Source organism: Schistocerca piceifrons, chromosome 4, assembly GCF_021461385.2.
Source record: "Schistocerca piceifrons isolate TAMUIC-IGC-003096 chromosome 4, iqSchPice1.1, whole genome shotgun sequence".
In the NCBI taxonomy this organism is placed as follows: domain Eukaryota; kingdom Metazoa; phylum Arthropoda; class Insecta; order Orthoptera; family Acrididae; genus Schistocerca; species Schistocerca piceifrons.
The window spans coordinates 830,833,377-830,854,859 of NC_060141.1; the positions used below are offsets into that span (position 1 = coordinate 830,833,377).

Genomic DNA, 21,483 nt, shown 5'->3' on the forward strand with positions numbered 1-21,483 from the left:
CGAGTGGGTCCTTACAAGTTTGTTGGATTTTGATTTGCCTGCTAGTTGACATCATCCGTCACTTCGTTAATTACCGGTTGATTCGTAGATGTCCGTCCCCACTGATGTTGGTTATTTGAGTTGATTCCCCCCGGTTGATTCCACTTTCTATTACTGTTATTATTCCAGGCTTGAGGTCTGAAATTCCTTTCGTTCCCCCACACGGGATTGTATCTTTTCCCATTCCTGTTGTTCCTTGGATAGCCCCTCGCAAGACTATTGCCGGTATTACTATTGAGATTTTGAGGGGTTTCTCCGCTATTTAACAATCTCTGTCCATTCCCTTGCCTACCGTTTGGCGGAGGTTCTATCTCCCTATATTGGAATCTGTTATTACGGGCTTTCTGGTTGTTCTCTTCAATAATATCTATATGGTCTAATGTCGTGAGGAACGACTCCAAGTCTTTATCATTGCCGTAAATCAATTGATTCCGGATGCTAATTGGTAGTCTTGCCTTAAGTATGTTTATTATGTCTGGCAAGGGCATAGGTCTGTCCCAGTATCTAGTTTTATTTATATATTTTTCAAAATACTTCCTAAGGCTTCCTTTTGAAAAGGAGAAAGGCTCTGGGTAGAGCACCTCCTGCCTTAGGCGTTCCTGTACCCCTTCTGACCAGAACTTTGCTAAAAACGCCTTCTCAAAATCATCATATGTCGAGCAAACAGAAGTCATGTCTGAGGCCCAAATCGCCCCCCAACCTTGTATATATCCCGTAACGAAACTGATCTTCTGCCACTCCGACCAATTTCTGGGTAGCACTCCTCTGAAACTTCGAATAAAAACAATTGGATGGACCCCCCTTTTGTCAGTGTTAAAAATCTGGAATTGCCGATGCTTTATCATTTTTTCTTCGGCATGGCAAAGGCTTTTGTAATCTCCATTAGATAAGACTTCAAGCGAACAACTAGCTCGAGGCAATTTAATGTTTGAGTTACTTACACAAGTCGGTATCGTGTGTGAATGTGCAGTAACTGGCTCTATAGTCGCTGCCAACTTCTGCTGCTGGCCTGTATTCATTTGTTCTGAGCCTTGTTGTGAAACGCGTATCGACTCTTCTATCGTTTGTTTCCAATGCTCGAAATCAGCACCTAACTGCTGTCGCACTTCCTCAAGTCCTTTCGCAAACAAATTCTCTTCCTGTTTGCCAAATAGACTCTGGAATGCTGCCTTAACATTTTGCTCAACGTTTTCACACATTAGCCTTTTGTTTTCTAATGTGATTTCAGATAATTTACCCGTTAATACATTAATTTGGTGGTCTATAACATCTTGACGCTCTGTCAGATGTTCAACACTTTCCTTTAGGTTAGTCTGCGTACGTGCCAATTCAGGAAGTTGCGCAATTGCACATGACATGGCATCTTGCTTTTGTACTAATTGCGGAACCATTTCCACCTGTTCCCGTACGGTATCTATCTTAATAGCCACATACTCCTTCATTTCTACACGTACGCGGTGAGTAGATTCCTCACATTGAGCTTTCACCAATTCTATTTGTGCAGTTAATTTTCGTTCCGTCTCTTTGGCCTGATCTTTAAGTTCCTTTGTCTTCGCCTCTATCCGCTGCTCTAATTCGGAAAAACTGTCTTGTAACTGCTGCTTAATCTCAGTTTCCAATTTTCCTGCCCTTCCGTAACTGAGGCTAATTTCGCGTTCAAATCATTTTGCCCTTCAGTAACTGAGGCTAATTTTGCGTTAATGTCGGTTTTCAGATTTTCCTGCCCTTCAGTAACTGAGGCTAATTTTGTATTCATATTATTCATGCTCTCGGTTATCATCTGCATCTGTCTCATGATAATGACCAATGGATCTAATCCATGTTGCGTACTTGCCGTTTCATCTCCAGCCGTGTCTACAGGGCGTTCTCTTGCGCTATCTGTAGCAATTGGTTCTACAACACTTCTTACTACATCATTATTATCAGTGCTAACAGCTGAAGGCTGTTGCGTGCTGCTCTGCTCTGCTTGACTCATCTTAAACACTTCCCTAGTTAAAACCATATAAATGTTCTACCATCAATATATATATATATATATATCTCCCTTCCACTGTCACTATATGTAACTCCGTTCACACAAGAGTACTTCTGTGGCTAGTTTCTTACTGTACTTATACAAATAAATGCAACTGGGGCAGGTCAATCAAACTACATCTAGCATGAACACAATTAATCAATGTTCAAATATCCAATAATACTAAATAGAAAAGCATATACTTCATCTATACTAGCAAGCTTTAATAATAAAATTATAGATCTGGCCTTTTCTCTGCGCCCAGCATGTTGTTTTATGTTCTTATTTGTAGATCCACTTAATGTGACTGCAAGTATTTCTTCTCTTTTCCAAGTGTCAGTTAAGTTGGCTCGTCATAGTTCACATGAAACAGAGAACAAAATTATTTTAACAACGTCCAAAAACGTGTCCTGTCACGGATTGGCCATTATAATGGATTATACTGTAAATGATGAAAGTATGTGAATGCAGCTTGCCGCTAACTTGGTGTAATGTCTCTCACACATAAACCTGTACAGTAAAGTAAGGGCCTCCTGTTTTATCTTTAGGCTGATCCGTGATAAGACAGGCAAACAATTATACTAATGGAGGATTTTGCGTATTTTCTCTAGTTTCATTCGCTCTCTCTCTCTCTCTCTCTCTCTCTCTCTCTCTCTCTCTCTCTCTCTCTCTCTGTCCTTTATCTATATACAGTTTTAAATATAATATTTCATTACGTGAACTCAGCCCAATAGAATCTCTGGTGGAGCCCCTCGTCTTAATATACAGCGGCTGGCTTGCTGTAAAAGATCTTTATATCTATTATTCTTGTTAAGCGCTGCATTCAGTTGGGAAAATTGATCGTTTGAACAATTCGTTCATTTTACGACAGATTTAGAATTTCAGATGTGTCTGAAGCCTTTTTGGACGATTTTATAAAATCTCGGTGATTGCAGGCTCTCTTCGTCACAACTGAAACTTCCCCACTAATTACAGGGCCAAGACAATCATCAATGATTCAGACAGAGAACTCATTCGTCATTCACTCTAGAATAAAAGGGTCACAAACCTTATTTCTGAGGAAAATTGTATATTCAATCCATCTCCATTATATGTTCCGTTTTCTGTTGATTCCAAGTCTTACTTAATTTGCGTTTACAGTTTTTCTCTCTCTTCAAATAACCCGCTAGTGGCACAAACGTTAATAGCTCACTTTAGCGAGAAGAAGAGCAAATATGTCTCTCTTAACAACCCGACAATCTTCCAACAGATACTTCTGAAGCTGTCCTCGTTATCCGTCCCTAACAACCATGGAGAATACATATATATATATATCTCTGTTCTTCCAAAGAATAAACGTACTAGAAAAATACCTTGGTGTCGACGAGCTGTTGGCGCATATATTACTAGAAAATCCGATCAGATACTTTCCAAAAGTGAATAAATGTGGATGATTTGATTGATAATTATTAATTATTGCGTGGTAGAGGGTAATTTTCCGTGGGGAGATTACAAGCTGTGGCCTGACTAACTCTTTTACTAAATGAATGGATTACTGCCTTCAAAAGAAAACAAGTGGGCAACTACTGTGCAACAGACTGAATGAATTTACATTTAGAAAAATACAAGATTAAACCTCTTAAATAGAAAAACATACATGGAATTTAATAAATATACTGTGAGGAAAACACAGGAAAAAAAAGAACATTCTCAATAAAGTCTAATCCATTTGTTGGCATGAGATATAACATATTTTCATCATTAGTTGGCTTCTGAGCTATATGTTCTAGTTAGTTTTCTAAGAAACCAGTTAGCATTGTCCACTGTTTATCCCAATCTACTGTTGGAGGATTAAAGTCTCCTCCAACAATGAGAGTATGATTGGGGAACAGTTGTACGAGTGAGCTGATTTTCTCAAATATTTTTTTGGATACATCTGGAAGTGAGTCCAGTGCTTGACAGAAGGAATGAATCATAAATCTGACCAGTCTTGATACTGAATATCACCCCAACAACCTCACATGCAGCTTGAATTTCATTTCCCATTAGGGTATTCTTTGATATTCACTTATATTCATCCCAAAAATCTCACTGCTGTCAATTCTGGGATTTAAATAGCTTTCAGTACATAGTATTAAGTGAACACCACTGTCAGGGCTGGTTTAAGTTCCAAGTGATTCAAGCAGCCACTTGGAGTGCCAAGCACAGAGGGGCACCCTTAGTGCAAAGTTTGTACACAAGATATGTCAATAATTAGTAGGAAAAACAACCCTTTTCCACTATTAGTAGATTTATATTTTATTTAAATGCCTCACCAAGAGACAATGAATGGCAGCATTAATGCGTGAAGGAAGGGGGGAAGGGGTGGGGAGTTGGGGTGGGGGGTGGGGGGCGCTAAATGATGTATCACTCAGTACTGGGTGGTTGTAAATAAAGTGCAGCTTCTCACAGAGGCTTAGTGTTGGCTGTAATTATCATATGGCAGCAAAATTTGATAGATATTCCAATGCGTTAATGCAGAATATATTTACACTGGAAAAAATTAGTTCCACTTTTGCTCACCAGGTACAAATCTGGTGCTGTGAAGGCAAAAAGAGAATATAGAAATGCTTCAATGTGTTATGGATTAGGAAGGGGACATGGGCAGGGAAGGTCAAAATGTGAGAAAGGCATAACGGTAATACACAATTTATTCAATATGACCAATGGAAATCACAACTAGAAGCTGTACAATTCCAGATTTGCATCTGGTGGCCGAAATCGGAACTAATTTTTTTATACCGTGAATCGGTTCCAAGTTAATATCTACCATGTTTTGTTGCCATACAATTATTACAGCCGACTCTAGACCTCTGTGATTAGATGCAATTTTGATTTCATTTGTGTGGAAAAATGTTCTCAGACCAGCCCTGACTACTGATTTTTATCAGGGCTTTAAATTTTTGCTCTTCGTTGCAAATGGTTTGGCGGTATACTACATAAAGTAGAAATATTTCTGGAGTGAGCATTCAGATGTGCAGAACAGATTTTGTGTTGTCAGCATACATTGCCACTTTGGTCACTCAGTTTGTCCACAAAGCACCCATAGGTTTATAATGTCATTACATCCCTAGTATGGGCAGATTTTCTTGTAGGTCCCATGGATTTGCTATAAACATTTCATAGACATTATAACAATTTGCATTTGGTACCTAGAATACTAAGTAGGCTTAAATGAAAGGACATTTTGTTTCTTTGAAGAAAGCGTATCAGCTCAAATGTACCTTGATCTTAATTTCTGTGACACCCACAACTATTTTTCAGTTCTATATGGCATTTTATTGCACTGCCAAGTCTGTTCTAGTCAATGTTTCTTTGATAGCTTTAAAAAAAGTTTATAGTAGCCTACTGTCTTTGAAACTGTCCTGAAAACCCCGAATTTGCCAAACATTAGCAATTATATTACCTGGTTCCTCATTATTAACTTTTTGTGTATATATATCTTCGACATATTTATGTAGCATTTTTTATTTGCAAGATCCCAAATCATTACCCAATAAGTAACAAGTAAAAAATCAAATAGCTAGGTAAATATTTTTAAAAAATGTATGTAACATATTTCGCTCTCCTGCTCACACATGAAACAATACACCAAAGGCAAACTCCATAAAATCAGCTAAATTTGTACTAAAATGTTGCTGGCCTGTTCCATAATTATGATCTATAGCTATTATGTGAAATGAGTTGCTATGTAATGCTGACTATTTACATGGCTGACTTTTACATAAATTCACTTTATTTTATTTATTTAATGGTCCAACAAGTCTAGTGTTGTAGTATGGACAATAGACATTAGGCCAGGCCTTAAGTACTACAAACACATCTCCATGGTTCCAGAATGAGATTTTCACTCTGCAGTGGAGTGTGGCTTTCAGGATGTCACGTGAGAAAACTACGAGTTGGGTTTCACATGATCTATGTTTTCGAAAACCATGTTGATTGGCATTGAGGAGGCTGTTCTGTTCAAGATACCTCATTATGTTTGAGCTCAAAATATATTCTGTTATCTTATTAGCCATACATTCTACAGTTCATCAGAATATTGGGACACTAAGTTGTAAATTCTGTTTCCCTCCAATTACTTTGCCAGTATATAGACAACTGATAGTATCCTGTATAATGTTATAAAAATGCTTTGTTTAAAGTGTTAGATGGAACAAAAACTAAATAGTTGAAGCCACAGTGCAATTGTTTTTTCAGAGTAAAATATGCATATAAAGAAGTAAACTAGAAGTATCTCTGACATTCACCAGTGTGAGCAAATCAGCTCTAATGACAATCTGTAGTTAGTGTGTACTTTATAGAAGTGATTTGCAGTGGCTGATCCTGCCTGTTAACGTGTAACTTGATGTGTCCCACAATACTGTGGATTGTTCTTTACAATGGAGTTTACGGAATAGTGTCTGAATAAATCAAAGAGAGGGAGGCAAAACAGATAAATACACAATCTTTGACAATTAAAACCTCCAATATGATGCAAGAAAGATGAATATAGCAATATTGTAGATGGTACGAGCTGCTATGATGGAAAAACTAATATGGTGACATCCTAAAAATAATGTGACAGCAGCATATTACATAGGTATTTCAAAATACATGAAGTTATCTTAGTATCACTGTTTTCATGATGGCACAACCTGACACCAACTGCAGTTTCTTCTGTCGTTGACATTTAACATTCCACTTTGGAGACTCCATGTCTCCCTCTGCTCACCTCCAGAACTATTTACCAACCTCTCATAACACCTCCAATATTTCTTAAGTGGTAGCGTCACCCTGATTGTGTTTGTGACAAGAATTCTTACTAAATATTCTGACTTTTACATTTTTGTCCAAAGTTCTCCTGTAGTTCTGTTTACTTTTCTGCTATATTCTGAATCATTTTGTCCTATATCGTAACTGAACCTGTGGTCTTTTCAGCTGCATAACTATCTCATTGTAGGACCGAGGAAAAATAAAAATGAAATTAAAAAACCAAAAACCCGTGCATACGATACTACACTCTTTATTTAAATTTCCTTTAAATATAAGAAATTTAAGTGTTATGTTTACTGCTTCTCCTGTTAACCATTGAAAATAAATTTCCAACTATGTTCCATGTTAGTACATATAATTTTTTCCTTTATCCTTATCTTATGCTAGTACAGCCTCATCCCATCTGATCAAAGCAGTATGCACCCTATTCAAGTCGTACGTAATGAGTTCACCTGAAAGGCAGATCTGCAGAATACATAGTTACAGTTCAGTTCAGACAGTTCAGACAGCTACAACAAAATCCTTCAGCTTGAGAAAGCCAAGGATAATAAATGAAATACATTTAGCGCTTTCCATTAAAACATTAGAAGCCTTGTAAATAAAAAAAGACAAACTTCACATATCCATCCAGTAAAATGAAAAATTAGATGGAATTTCAGCAGATTTGTTGTGCCTATAAGGACATTATATGCAAATCATTGAAATTGAATGGACTTATCTTGATTGAGACAAGCTAATATGATACCACTGTAGAACCAATGAAAAGAAAGGGGGAGTGATTGTACAGAGCATAAATGATAATTGATTGTAACATATTACAGTGGTGTAGGAGAAGTCAAGATGAACAATTTGATATGGGACTTTTGTGGCCCATCATGCCAGAACACTACCAAAAATTGGCTCAGAAAAACCAAGTAAGCTACAGCAGATGAGCAGTGCACAAGACTTTCAGTATTCCTTTGCTCACTGTGCACAAACTGTTGGTCCTAGAGAAAAAATGGATAGGACATTTTTGTAGGAAATTTAATCTACTGGGATACATTTTTGCTAGAGTGCACAATTTTAGAGATATTCAATAAAGCCATACAAGAGTGATTTTCAAATGCAGTCACTCCCACAGACACATCCCTGCCTACCTCCGTAGTCATGATAGTATACTGCTCATTGCACCTCCTTCTACCACTGTACAAAAATTTTTGACCATATAAATTAGTTCTTATATTTGACCTCTTTTGGTCTTCACTGGCTGAGCTACTAAGCCACTGGTTCCATTGGCTGTTTCATTAACATTATTTATTTAAACCCTCCCAGGAGGGTATTGATAGAAATAAATAAAATGTGACTGTCATGCACAAACTAATTACATTTACAATCCAATCTCAATGTAACCCCTAAAAGCAGACTAATTTTTTATTAAGATGGTTAGACAAACAAAACAATTTAATTTCTAATTTTATTCTGTTAAAATACACAACACTGTGAGGCAAAATTTGCACAAATGTCAATTTCACAATTTATAGCTGCATGACTAAGCTGGTAATGAACAAAACGAAAACCAAAAAATGATCGAATATGGGAAATAATTCATGTAGTCACAAATTTGTGTACAGTGGTAGGAGGAGGTGAAATGAACAACACACTAAAAATCCTTACTAGGGAGTGGAGGTGTATTTGAAAGTCACTTTTGTACTTCTTTTTTTAATAGCTGTAAAACCGTGGACTCTTGGAAAAATGTACCCAGTACAAAATTAAATTTCGTGCAAAAAAGGTCCTACCTATTTTTCTTCAGAACCAATAGTTCATGCACAGAGAGCAAGAGAATATTGGAAGTCTTGTGCATTGCACATTTGCCATAGTGTTTTGTAGGCCAGTTTGTGGTAGTTTCTTGACTTAATAGATCACAAGTGTCCTGTATCAAATTGTTCATCCTGACTTTCTCTACACCACTGTGAAAGGTCTTAAACAATTATCATTCATTCCCTATGTATGCAGAAAGTGGAGTTATGTCCCAGGCACCTGAGATTACTGAATATTATATTGAACAGGTTTTTGAATGCTGTGCACAAAAGTAGGTCAGGATGCACACAGGCTTATAGTACTGGAAGTTTACAGACTTCTAGCAGAAAGCATTCAATACTCCACAGAGCAGCTGGGAACATATTTAATAAAATTATGCAGAGTTAACTGGAAAAATGTTGTTCATGGAAAGTTTAACATTGATTTCCTGTCAGATAATACTGAATGACAGCACCTAGACCTTTGGATTATTTTCCACAGTACAATCATCTATGAGGATTGAAGGACATAATGCAACAGCTTATTAACTTTCTGTTTTTAGATCCAACAACCTGCATTGATTTAGCTGTTAAACTAATAGCCAACAATTTACCTGACCTTAGTGAAATATTAAAATAAAATTCACTAGCCAGTTAGGTACACATCATAGTAGAAACATATAAACTGCAGAATCATACACGATGATTTGACCACAGTGTTTAGAGCAAAATTATTAAATGACACTTGGGTCAAATTCATAAAGAAGACAGGGTTAATGGAATTTTTTACAACACTTTTGGGTGTTTTAGCTCTAAAACAAATAAGTGTAAAATTGAAGAAAAGCAAGGATAAGGGGCGGATGACTCTTGGGATTGAAGTATGTTGAGCTAGGAAGAGAGCTCAATTCAGAGAACAGGCAGTAATCAAGATTTTAAACTCTACTTCACCAGTACTGTAGAATCCTCCAATCTTTCATTAAAGCAGAAAAACTTTTGTACAACACTCAAAAAATAAAATACTCCAAGAATAGGGAAAAAATATCTGAAATTCTATTAAACATGAATCATACAAAACAAATTATCCAAATGACATTGATCCCCCGGAAAATAGCTGTGGCAGAAGAAGCGGAACTTTCAAATCACTGGCCACCAAATCTGATGATTGCTTGCATAAACCACCACTAATTACAAGCTTGTATCACTCCTTCCAATCTTTTCAAAAGTGTTTGAGAAAGTGGCCTATAATAGAGTATGGACTCATGTTAACTAAGCAGAACTTGTTAACTAACCCTCGGTTTGGCTTTTGTAAAGGATTCTCCATACAGAAAGCAATAGAAGATCTCAAAAATTAAGTGCTTGCAGAGCTAAACAAGAAAAAAATACCTTGCTGGTATATTCAGTGACCATGCCATAGTCTTTGATTGTGTAGATCACAAAATTCTACTTAGCAAACTGAAATGTTACAGTGTTAGTGGCATCCCTGTTGCATTGCTGGACTCTTACCTCAATAAAAGAAAGCAGTGTGTCACATTAAAAGACTATTCTGGCATAAAAATAACCTCAATTTGAGGGAACATGCCATGTCTAGTGCCACAGGTATGGGTACTGTGCTCAGTTATGTTTTTAACCTACACAAATCATGTTCTAGTGTCTTTAAAGGGCAGCAAACATTTTGCTGATGACACAAGCAGACCAGTCAGAGGCCCAAATTCAACACTGGCAGACAAAGCTGAGATGACAGCTGAAAATGGCTAAGAGCGGTTCACAGTGAACAGTTTAAATCTTAACCTCAAACTTGTATTTTCAGTTTCAAACAAACATCAGAAGTATAATCAGTTGTTACACACTGAATGGAGTGCAGAGTGTAAAATTCCCTGAAGTCCAGCTGGATAACTAGTTAAAATGAAGCCAACACATCTACGTGATGACGCTGCTATTTACAATAAAGTGCCTGGCAGAGGGTTCAATGAATCACCTTCATGCTGTCTCTCTACTGTTCCACTCTCGAACAGCAAGCAGGAAAAAATGAGCATTTAAATTTTTCTGTGCGAGCCCTGATTTCTCTTATTTTATCATGATTATCATTTCTCCCTACGTAGGTGGGTGCCAACAGAATGTTTTTGCAATCAAAGGAGAAAACTGGTGATTGAAATTTCATGAGAAGATCCCGTTGCAATGAAAAATGCCTTTGTTTTAATGATTGCCACTCCAATTCACGTATAATGTCTGTGACACTATTTCCCCTATTTCGTGATAATACAAAATGAGCTACCCTTCTTTGTACTTTTTCAATGTCATCCGTCAGTCTTGCCTGATGCGGATCCCACACTGCACAGCAATACTCCAGAATAGGGCGGACAAGCGTAGTGTAAGCAGTCTCTTTGGTAGACCTGTTGCACCTTCTAAGTGTTCTGCCAATGAATCGCAGTCTTTGGTTTGCTCTATTATTTATGTGATCATTCCAATTTAGGTTATTTGTAATTGTAATCCTTACGTATTTAGTTGAATTTACAGCCCTCAGATTTTTGTGACGTATTGCGTAATCGAAATTTAGCTCATTTCTTTTAGTACTCATGTGAATAACTTCGCATTTTTCTTTATTCAGGGTCAATTGCCACTTTTCACACCATACAGATATCTTATCTAAATCATTTTGCAAGTCGTTTTGATTATCTGATGACTTTACGAGACAATCTGGAACCACAACACCTTAATTCAGTAGCTAACCTTTCCTCCAAACCTCTCTCCCAATCCAAAACCTCTGTCCTATACAAAGACCTCACCTTCAGCCCCACTCCCAGATTCAACCAAACAGCCCTCGTCAAAGATTTACTGTCCTACACTCATACTCTCTGCTGGAAATATCACTTTGCCACGAAGAAAAATGATCCTAATCCTACTCCTAATGATCCAACTCCCCAAGACACTATCCAAATTGAACCCTGCCTGGAACAGTTCCATCCTCCGTCACAGCGGGACCCACCACCTCTTCCTCAAAATCACCCTCTCCAAACCTTCCAGGAATTTCTGACTTCCAGCCTTGCCTCTCAATCCTTCTTAAAAAGTCTTAATCCTACTCCCAACATCACCACTGCTGAAACCCAGGCTATCCGTGATCTGAAGGCTGACCGATCCATCGTCATTCTTCCGGCGGACAAGGGTTCCACGACCGTGGTACTTGATCGTCAGGAGCATGTGGCTGAGGGACTGCGTCAGCTTTCAGACAACACCACATACAAAGTTTGCCAAGGTAATCCCATTCCTGATGTCCAGGCGGAGCTTGTGTCTGTATATGTGTGGATGGATATGTGTGTGTGTGCGAGTGTATACCCGACCTTTTTTCCCCCTAAGGTAAGTCTTTCCGCTTCCGGGATTGGAATGACTCCTTACCCTCTTCCTTAAAACCCACTTCCTTTCGCCTTTCCCTCTCCTTCCCTCTTTCCTGATGAGGCAACAGTTTGTTGCAAAAGCTCGAATTTTGTTTGTATGTATGTGTCTGTTTGTGTTTCTATCGACCTGCCAGCACTTTCGTATGGTAAGTCACATCGTCTTTGTTTATATATATATACACACACACACACACACACACACACACACACACACACACACAAAACACACACACACACACACACACACACACACCCATGGAAAAAAGAACACATTGACACCGGTGTGTCAGACCCACCATACTTGCTCCGGACACTGTGAGAGGGCTGTACAAGCAATGATCACACGCACGGCACAGCGGACACACCAGGAACCGCGGTGTTGGCCGTCGAATGGCGCTAGCTGCGCAGCATTTGTGCACCGCCGCCGTCAGTGTCAGCCAATTTGCCGTGGCATACGGAGCTCCATCGCAGTCTTTAACACTGGTAGCATGCCGCGACAGCGTGGACGTGAACCGTATGTGCAGTTGACGGACTTTGAGCGAGGGCATATAGTGGGCATGCGGGAGGCCGGGTGGACGTACCGCCGAATTGCTCAACACGTGGGGAGTGAGGTCTGCACAGTACATCGATGTTGTCGCCAGTGGTCGGCGGAAGGTGCACGTGCCCGTCGACCTGGGACCGGACCACAGCGACGCACGGATGCACGCCAAGACCGTAGGATCCTACGCAGTGCCGTAGGGGACCGCACTGCCACTTCCCAGCAAATTAGGGACACTGTTGCTCCTGGGGTATCGGCGAGGACCATTCGCAACCGTCTCCATGAAGCTGGGCTATGGTCCCGCACACTGTTAGGCCGTCTTCCGCTCACGCCCCAACATCGTGCAGCCCGCCTCCAGTGGTGTCGCGACAGGCGTGAATGGAGGGACGAATGGAGATGTGTCGCCTTCAGCGATGAGAGTCGCTTCTGCCTTGGTGCCAATGATGGTCGTATGCGTGTTTGGCGCCGTGCAGGTGAGCGCCACAATCAGGACTGCATACGACCGAGGCACACAGGGCCAACACCCAGCATCATGGTGTGGGGAGCGTTCTCCTACACTGGCCGTACACCACTGGTGATCGTCGAGGGGACACTGAATAGTGCACGGTACATCCAAACCGTCATCGAACCCATCGTTCTACCATTCCTAAACCGGCAAGGGAACTTGCTGTTCCACCAGGACAATGCACGTCCGCATGTATCCCGTGCCACCCAACGTGCTCTAGAAGGTGTAAGTCAACTACCCTGTCCAGCAAGATCTCCGGATCTGTCCCCCATTGAGCATGTTTGGGACTGGATGAAGCATCGTCTCACGCGGTCTGCACGTCCAGCACGAACGCTGGTCCAACTGAGGTGCCAGGTGGAAATGGCATGGCAAGCCGTTCCACAGGACTACATCCAGCATCTCTACGATCGTCTCCATGGGAGAATAGCAGCCTGCATTGCTGCGAAAGGTGGATATACACTGTACTAGTGCCGACATTGTGCATGCTCTGTTGCCTGTGTCTATGTGCCTGTGGTTCTGTCAGTGTGATCATGTGATGTATCTGACCCCAGGAATGTGTCAATAAAGTTTCCCCTTCCTGGGACAATGAATTCACGGTGTTCTTATTCCAGGAGTGTGTGTGTGTGTGTGTGTGTGTGTGTGTGTGTGTGTGCGTGTGTGTGTGTGTGTGCGTGTGTGTGTGTGTGTGTGTGTGTGTGTGTGTGTGTGTGTGTGTGTATATATATGTATGTATATATAGGAGATCAATCTTCATGCAGGATGTAGGGCACAAAAGGCACTGGAGCATGTGTCTTGTGGTTTGTTCTTGTCCACAATCACAGGGCGTATCTTCTGTTATGAAGCCCCATCTCTTCAGGTTGTCTCTGGATCGCCTAACTCCTGATCGTAAACTGTTTAAAGATTTCCACACCAGCCATCTCTCATTGTGTCCAGGTGGTAGTTCTTCAGCTTCTGGCGTGTGCAGGTGAGGCGTTTCTGGTGAAATAGTGAGCTTCTCGGATGTGACTGTTGTTGAAACCAAATAAGACAATGATTTTACTGCACCAGTCCAGACCACAGGAAGTATTCTTATTTTTGTATTTATATTTTTGTTGGTTCTTTGGGTCAAGGACCTCCAAAAACAGTTTGCCATGTACTTAAATAGTGATAATTCTGTCTCTCTCTTCTTTTGTTTCCTTTATTACGTGGTGTCATATGTTACTTCCAAGTCATAATACGACACATACATGCCATATTAATCAATATAAATCCATCTGATGGAGGTTTAAATCTGTGAAAGGCATTGTAGAAATAAATAAATAGTGAGTGGTAACTGTAAATGTGTTGTTTCATTCAAGTGAGATCATTTGCAACTGTAGGTGGTTTGCATTTGTTTCCAAAGCTAGAGACTGGTAAACCAACAGTAGATCTGTGGAAAAGAATTTTGAGTGAAATGGAACCTCCTTGCCTGACACTTCTTTCAATCCTTTATTTTTCTACTTTTTCTCTCCCTTGCTCTTCCATTAAGTTTGTTGTTAAGTATAGTACCTGCTCTAAATGAACTCCTGCAACATTGTACTGTTTGTTTATTTTCTCAAGGGTGTAACTCTACCTTCCATTGATTTTCATTAAGAAAGTAGTGGAGCATACTGCAACATTTGCTTTTAAAACACAAAGACATGAAATGAAGTAAGGGCTCATAAAAAACTGGAAACTTTAAACTCACAATAAAAATACTTCTTACCACACACTCCTGTTTTTCACATGTTTAATGAACACAAGGTGTTATGCTTATATGCTTAGTATCACTAATATGGCATCTGGTGTAATGAAATGTTTGTACCTGCCATATTACCTTTTAGGACATCAACTAACAGTGTTCAACAGTCAATCAAAAGTGCAAGTTGGGGGGAAATGGAATAATTATACTAAAAGGATTGAGCGGCCATTCTCTGGAGTGATGGCAGGAATAGTTTTCAATGGCTTGCGCATTCTGGACCTGGCAGCAGAAGGAGACGTGCGTACTACACTACGGGGAGACGTACGGCAGCTCACTGGGGGCCTACATGAACGAATGCGAGAAAATCCACTCCTCCAACGTATGCAGCAGGTTTGTAAAATGCTCTTAAAATTGAATCTGACAGCTGAAATTAATATTATTTAATTTACCAACTTGTGCTTTGTATCTTGGTGAAGAATGATGGTATGTCATGTTTTTTTATATAAGTATTTATAGCAAAAATACACTAGCATTAACAGACACTCACTAACATTAACAAAAATCAGAGCTGCCCTAATGTAATTTATACTCTGACCAGACACCAGCATCTGGACATCCTGGAGTGATGGATGACCTTGTGTTCTCTGGTGCTGGGTCCGGATGTAATGCTGACGATGAGGATGAGTGCGAGCAAGTGTTTGATCATGGTTCAGGTAGGTATTCAGTTACGTAATTTGTGGCTATGAAAAGAGAAAAATGGTTGAACTGTGTAATAACACAGAAATTGTATTTGAAAAAGAAAACTACAAGAAATCTGTAATGTGCAAGCTATTTGAGACTCACTGCTTTGTGTAATTACTCTTAAGAGAGATATTATGTAAGTTTGTAGTACTCTTTAAAACTATATTTGCCCACTAAATGAAAAATGAAAGATATAATCAGTTTCCTTGACAAATATTATGCAAAAATTCCAATAACAAAACAACATGTAAAAGAATACTGTACCTAAATTCTAAATTTATTTTTTGGTTTGCTTCTAGAATGAGTTTCTTGGGCTGTAAATGCATGGGTGGCTCTCTTGCCCACACCCTGAACCACTCCTCCCCACCACTCTGTTACTATATCAAAAAATACAGTGTGCTTCAGTATTAAAGCTTTGTATTGTTCAATCATTTCCAATGGACAATACATTTTACGTGTGGAAACTCCAGGTTGGAATATCAACAATATTAGAAAAAGGACAGATTTCTAAGCGTGGTGAAGATGACCCATTGAGTTGCAGACAGGTACAACGAAAAGACTGTTACACATTATATCTTCTGGCCAAAGTCTTTGTCAACAAGAAAATGCACACACATTGACGCAAGCAACCAGACCTCATGTACACATGACCACTACCATCAACAGCTTCGATTGCAATGCAAATGTCACACAAATATCAGTCTGGAGTAGGCCAGGAAAGGGCAGGCATAGCAGGATACAGTTTGGGGGACAGACGAGCACTGTCTCAGGGGTATGAAGGGACTAGATGGCAGCCTGACAAGACTGCCATATGCAGTGTCGAGAGGTAGGATGTAGTGGAAAAAATTAGGGAGTGGAAAATGTGAAGAGCAGAGAAGGGGAAAGGACAGGGGGGTGCACTTGCAGAGGGCAGCACACAATGGGGTGAGGACATGTAAAAGGGGGGAGATAATATGGCAGAGGGGGTGGAAACTGTTGGATGCAGAGAGCGGGGACAGTAGGTTACCGCATGTTAAGGCCAGGATAATTTTTTGAGCGGAGAAGATGTTGCAAGGATAACTCCCATCTGCACAGTTCAGAAAAGCTGGTGGAGGAGGGGAGGATCCAAATGGCCTGGGTTGTGAAGCAGCAATGAAATAAAGCATGTTATGGTCAGAAGCATGTTGTGCCACAGGGTCGTCCACTTTGGTCTTGGCCACAGTTTGGCAGTGGCCATTCATCCTGGTGAATAGCTGGTTGGTAGTCATATCAGTATAGAAAGCTGTGCAATGATTGCGGCAGAGCTGGTATAGTACATGAATGTTTTCATAGGTGGCCCAGGTTCTGATGGGGTAAGATAAGCCTGTGACAGTGCTGGAATAGGAAGAGCTGGGTTTGTGGATTGTGCAAGTCTTCCAGCTTGGTTTTCCTCAGGAATATTGTCCCTGTGGCAAAGGGTTGGGACTGGGAATGGCATAGGGGTGGACTAGCGTGATGTAGAGGTTGGGTGGTGACAGGACACCACTTTAGGAGGGGTTGGAAGCATCTTGGGTAGGATGTCCCTCAGTTCAGGGCATGATGATAGATAATCAAAGCTGTGACACAGGATGTGGTTTAGTGATTCCAATCCAGGATGGTACTGGGTGACAAGTGGAGTGCTCCTTTTTAAGGAGATTCTTGAAAGAGGATGGGGGAAAGGGAGTGTGTGGGAATATGACATGGAAAATTGTTTGCACACTAGAGCTGGGGAATAGTGCCTGTCTGTGAAAGCCTTGGTAAGACTTTCAGCATACTGGAAAAGGGAGTTCTTGTCACTGCAGATATGCCATCTCCAGGTGGCCTGTCTGTATGTAGGGGTTTTTTGGTTGCAAAAGGATGTGCAACTATCAAAATACAGGTACCATGGGTGGTTGGTGCATTTAATGTGGACAGAGGTGAGTATTGAGCCATCAGAGGTCAGTGTCCAGGAAAGTGGAATGTTGGGCTGAGGAGGACCAGATGAAGCACATGGGATAGAAGATGTTGAGGTTGTGAAGGAATGAGGATAGGGTGTTTGTTAGCCCTGAGTTCACATTGTGAAGATACCATCAATTAACGTGAATTAGACCAGGGGTGGGGGTTTTGGGAGGCTAGGAAGGTTTCCTCTTATCCTTGTAAGTGGTCTATTAGAGCGAAGTGAGAACTTATCTTCTCATAATACATGATATTTGATCTAATCCCTAAATTGTTTTTACTGGTTGGCAGTAACAAGCAGGTCTAGCTAGCATTTCCTTTATAGCCAAGAACACAAACCTAGTGGGAATAATTCTTAAAACAGAAGACTGATCATCTGCTCCTAAAACGGAAATTATAAGTGAATAAATACATAAATATTGAATCTCTAAGTGTAGCACCTTTTAAATAGTGTCATCCTGCTCCAAAGTTTGGAGTGGCTTGTCTCTTCGTCCAGCAAATGTGCACACTAACATTTTTTCTATTCCCCCTAGAAAAATTTGCCATTTCTGTCTCTCTAGGCCATGCTGCAAATACTAAGACATTCCTCATCTGTTTCATTCATTGTGAATATTCTTTTTGAAATTGTTAGAAGCATTTTGGGATAAATGATGAGAGTTATCTCAGTTCTGTTTCATCTAAATATACATGGGATTTACTACTCAAAGTCTCACTGCCCATTACTCAGAACTTTTTATAGCTTACGCTAGTTCTCCTGACTCATTAATATTCATATAATTTGAAAAAAATTAATTACCATGTGTCATAATAAATCATTACATTCAAAAGAATATCCTTGAAATTGAGTTATTCTTCATACAAACAGTTTTGTTCTATGTGAATTTTTATGAGACATTTAAACAGCTCCTTCTTTCCATTTTATAGACTGATTCAGTTGCTGTCTTGCAGTATACAGCACTTACTCTGTGATCTTCCTGTATATGGCTGTACTGGTCATGGTTTCTTGTATCAAATCAAAAATGTACCTAGGTTTTACACAATGTACAATGTTTAATTAGGTATTAATTTCAAAATTAAGCTGTTGATAAAATGGAAACATAATTCGCTAGAAACTAGCCATCCACAGGAAATAAACTAAGGCAAGTAATACAACAGTAACTCAAGTATCATTAAATATTTCTTTTACGCTGATAACTTGAAACAGTATGAGCTACCATATAAGTTGAAGAAAGATGTAATTGACTACTCTGTATTTACAAGCTACAAGGGAACTGCTCAAGCCACGAAGATGAGCTGGTGCATTGTTCGCAGGAGATGACCTCATCACGCCAGTGTATGTGCCGCCCACCCGACCCCCCACCACCGTGACCCCCAAGTCACAGCAGAACGGCCGAGGACTAGCGACGGGTAAGCCCTGTGACGACGAGGACTGCTTCACCGGCTCGGGGTCAGGTGAGGTGTCCACAGAAGATAATACGTCCACTTCTCATGCTGCGAAAGGTAAAGTTGGACAGTGGACACCTGTACAGCACGGAAAAGTCACAGCCTCTGGCCCTCTAGGGATAGACTGCCACATTGCTAGCTTACACATTCTACAAGAATGTGTGCATCTGCCACTATCTCTTAGTTGATCCACTGGATTATTGCCAACAATATTGCCTTTGTAAATGCTTAAGTCACACAAGCATTTTCAACGTAATGCAGTATTTTGTTAGCCAGTCGAAAGCTAAAATATATATATACATAAATATATAGTCACCTAGATTCAGAGTATGAGTAACAACTGCACCATCTACTTAAATCGAATAGTTAGCGTCTAGTTTCACTCTTATTTCCTCTTTGTATCACAGGTAATGCAGACGACTGTAACAAAATGCTTCTAAATACCAATGGCCATTGTATGAAAAGCAATATAAACTTCATTTCTGATGTCTCAATGTTCTTTCAATTACCAACACTTATAGTGTTCATATGATGGCTAAAATGGAGTGGAGTGTTATCTTTCATGTACAGTATTAGTTTTTGTCTCATAGTTGCTACACTAGTGCATGTTTGTTGAACAGCTGGACACATTCGAGAACCCTGTTGGGAATTACTTCAGTGTGTCTCTTGCTGAGACAGGATGCTGAACTGAGAAAATGTATAAATTTCATATCTAAGAAACAAAAGATGCATTTCAGGATTCTGCTTCTAATAAAAAAAGGAAATATACAAACCTCCTGCTTTTATTTTGAAATAATCAGGTATGTTCATTCATATCAAATTGCATATGGTGAGTCCTATATTCCAAAAATAGCCGAAACACTTTGTAGATAAAATTCAATGTTTAATTAAATCCACTCCCAATCATATTATGAATTTTAAGCTTCCACAAGCAGAGAAAAATCATTCTGAACTGGTCAGTTTCTTAACTTATTTACAGGTAGTATTTCTGCCAAACCCTCCCCCAGCTTTTCTATATAGGCCCTTACAATAATATACTTAAGACCACAACATTTCTTCCACAAATTCTTAGATTACTTCTCATAAAAAGAAAGATACAAAGTAGCAATATTTGTGAAACTCCAAAAAAAGCTCTTACATGGTGAACCAGGTATGTGTAGAAATAATACTTCATGTCTGATACCATTGATTGTAGTTTGGAAGCAGGTACAATTGTACCACAGAGCAAAAACGTGAACTCTTATCACAGAAACGCCGGCAGCAAACGACGTGGACAACCTGACAGGCAGCACGTCCAGCCCTGATCCCCACTCAAAGCCCCAACCCGATGCAGGATCAGCCATCTCTCGAGCTGCTGAGAATACGATGGTCATCATTGCGTCGATTGTTGGTTTGCTCGTCTTGCTCTGTCTGCTGCTGCTGCTCATCCTCAGAATTAAGGGACACAACAGGCACTCAGATGGAAAATATGTGGTCAGGCAAAGTGACAGTTTCCACAAATCCACAGGACCCAATGCTGCTCTTCTGGCAGCAGCAGAAGTAGGAGAGCAGTATCCAGAAAGTGTTATTAACATAAAAGACAAGGACAAAGATGGGTTTAAGGAGTGGTACGTCTGAAAATGTAACAGAGTGCCTCAATTTGTAACCTACATGAAAATTTCTTCCAAAGACGAATGGTTTTGAAGTGAATAAAATTTCAAACTTCATTTTAGAATCAATTTGCTATTACATGCTGTGGCAACATATGCTGCAGTCCACAAAAAATATAAATGGTGCTACAAGAAATGAACTGTGATGACAAGACATATATTTTGCATTAATCAGATAAAATAATAAGTTAGCATTTATACTTTGTATTTGCAAAGCATGAAGATGAAATGTTGCTTATTCATTGTTATATTACATAATAAATAGCTTCTATAATGAACTGTTAGTGCACAAACTGTATAAGAATTAAACACATATATAAACAGCTAAAGCAATATGAAACTGAGCTTACTGATTCGAGGGTGGTTGCCAGATCTTATCACAACAAACACCTTTCTCACAAATATCACTAAATCCACTATGTCATATGTGTTTCTGCAACTGCATGCAACAAAACATTTAACATCAGTACTGTTGTTTTAAATTTAAATACAAAGATTTATTTCACACATAGTATAAGTTTCAGGAATTGCTTACAAATAACAATGTCTCCTTTGCTCGAATTACAGTCACTAAAAATTATTTTATAACTGTCAATACTGACAGTTAAAAACAATACAATGTTGATATGCTAAATACAGCTGCAATTTGTGTGTTACATATAAACTCATGAAAGGGTTATAATATTCCCTTCCATCCAAGAACACACTGAAAATTGAGTGTCAACAGCATAAAAACCTGTGATGTCTGCATGCATTTTTAAGACAAAGAGGAGTACAGAGAATATCACAATACTGAGTGCATGGTCTGTAACAGTGCTTGTATTTTCAAACAAACATTTTTAAAAGAATTAATTGAACCAGGAAGAAAAGAGAAACTACAATATTAGAAATACCTTATCGACTAGTAATCATATTCAAACTGCACATTTAAGATTTTTTATAATAGTTACATCAAAAGGAAAGTGCATATCGATTATATGGAGAAT

General features: G+C 39.5%; 1 protein-coding gene across 1 annotated transcript in view; it reads left to right on the top strand.

Annotated features, from left to right (window-relative positions):
- LOC124794982 (neurexin-1-like) overlaps positions 1-20,604 on the top strand; it is a 2,052,691-nt gene extending 2,032,087 nt beyond the window's left edge. Inside the window, exons 21-24 of the mRNA XM_047258725.1 lie at positions 14,875-15,122; positions 15,331-15,445; positions 18,717-18,905; positions 20,098-20,604. Of these exons, the coding sequence (XP_047114681.1) occupies positions 14,875-15,122; positions 15,331-15,445; positions 18,717-18,905; positions 20,098-20,465 (920 nt within the window). The 3' untranslated portion in view covers positions 20,466-20,604. The remainder of the gene's footprint in view (positions 1-14,874; positions 15,123-15,330; positions 15,446-18,716; positions 18,906-20,097) is intronic.
- Positions 20,605-21,483: the final 879 nt, after the last annotated feature.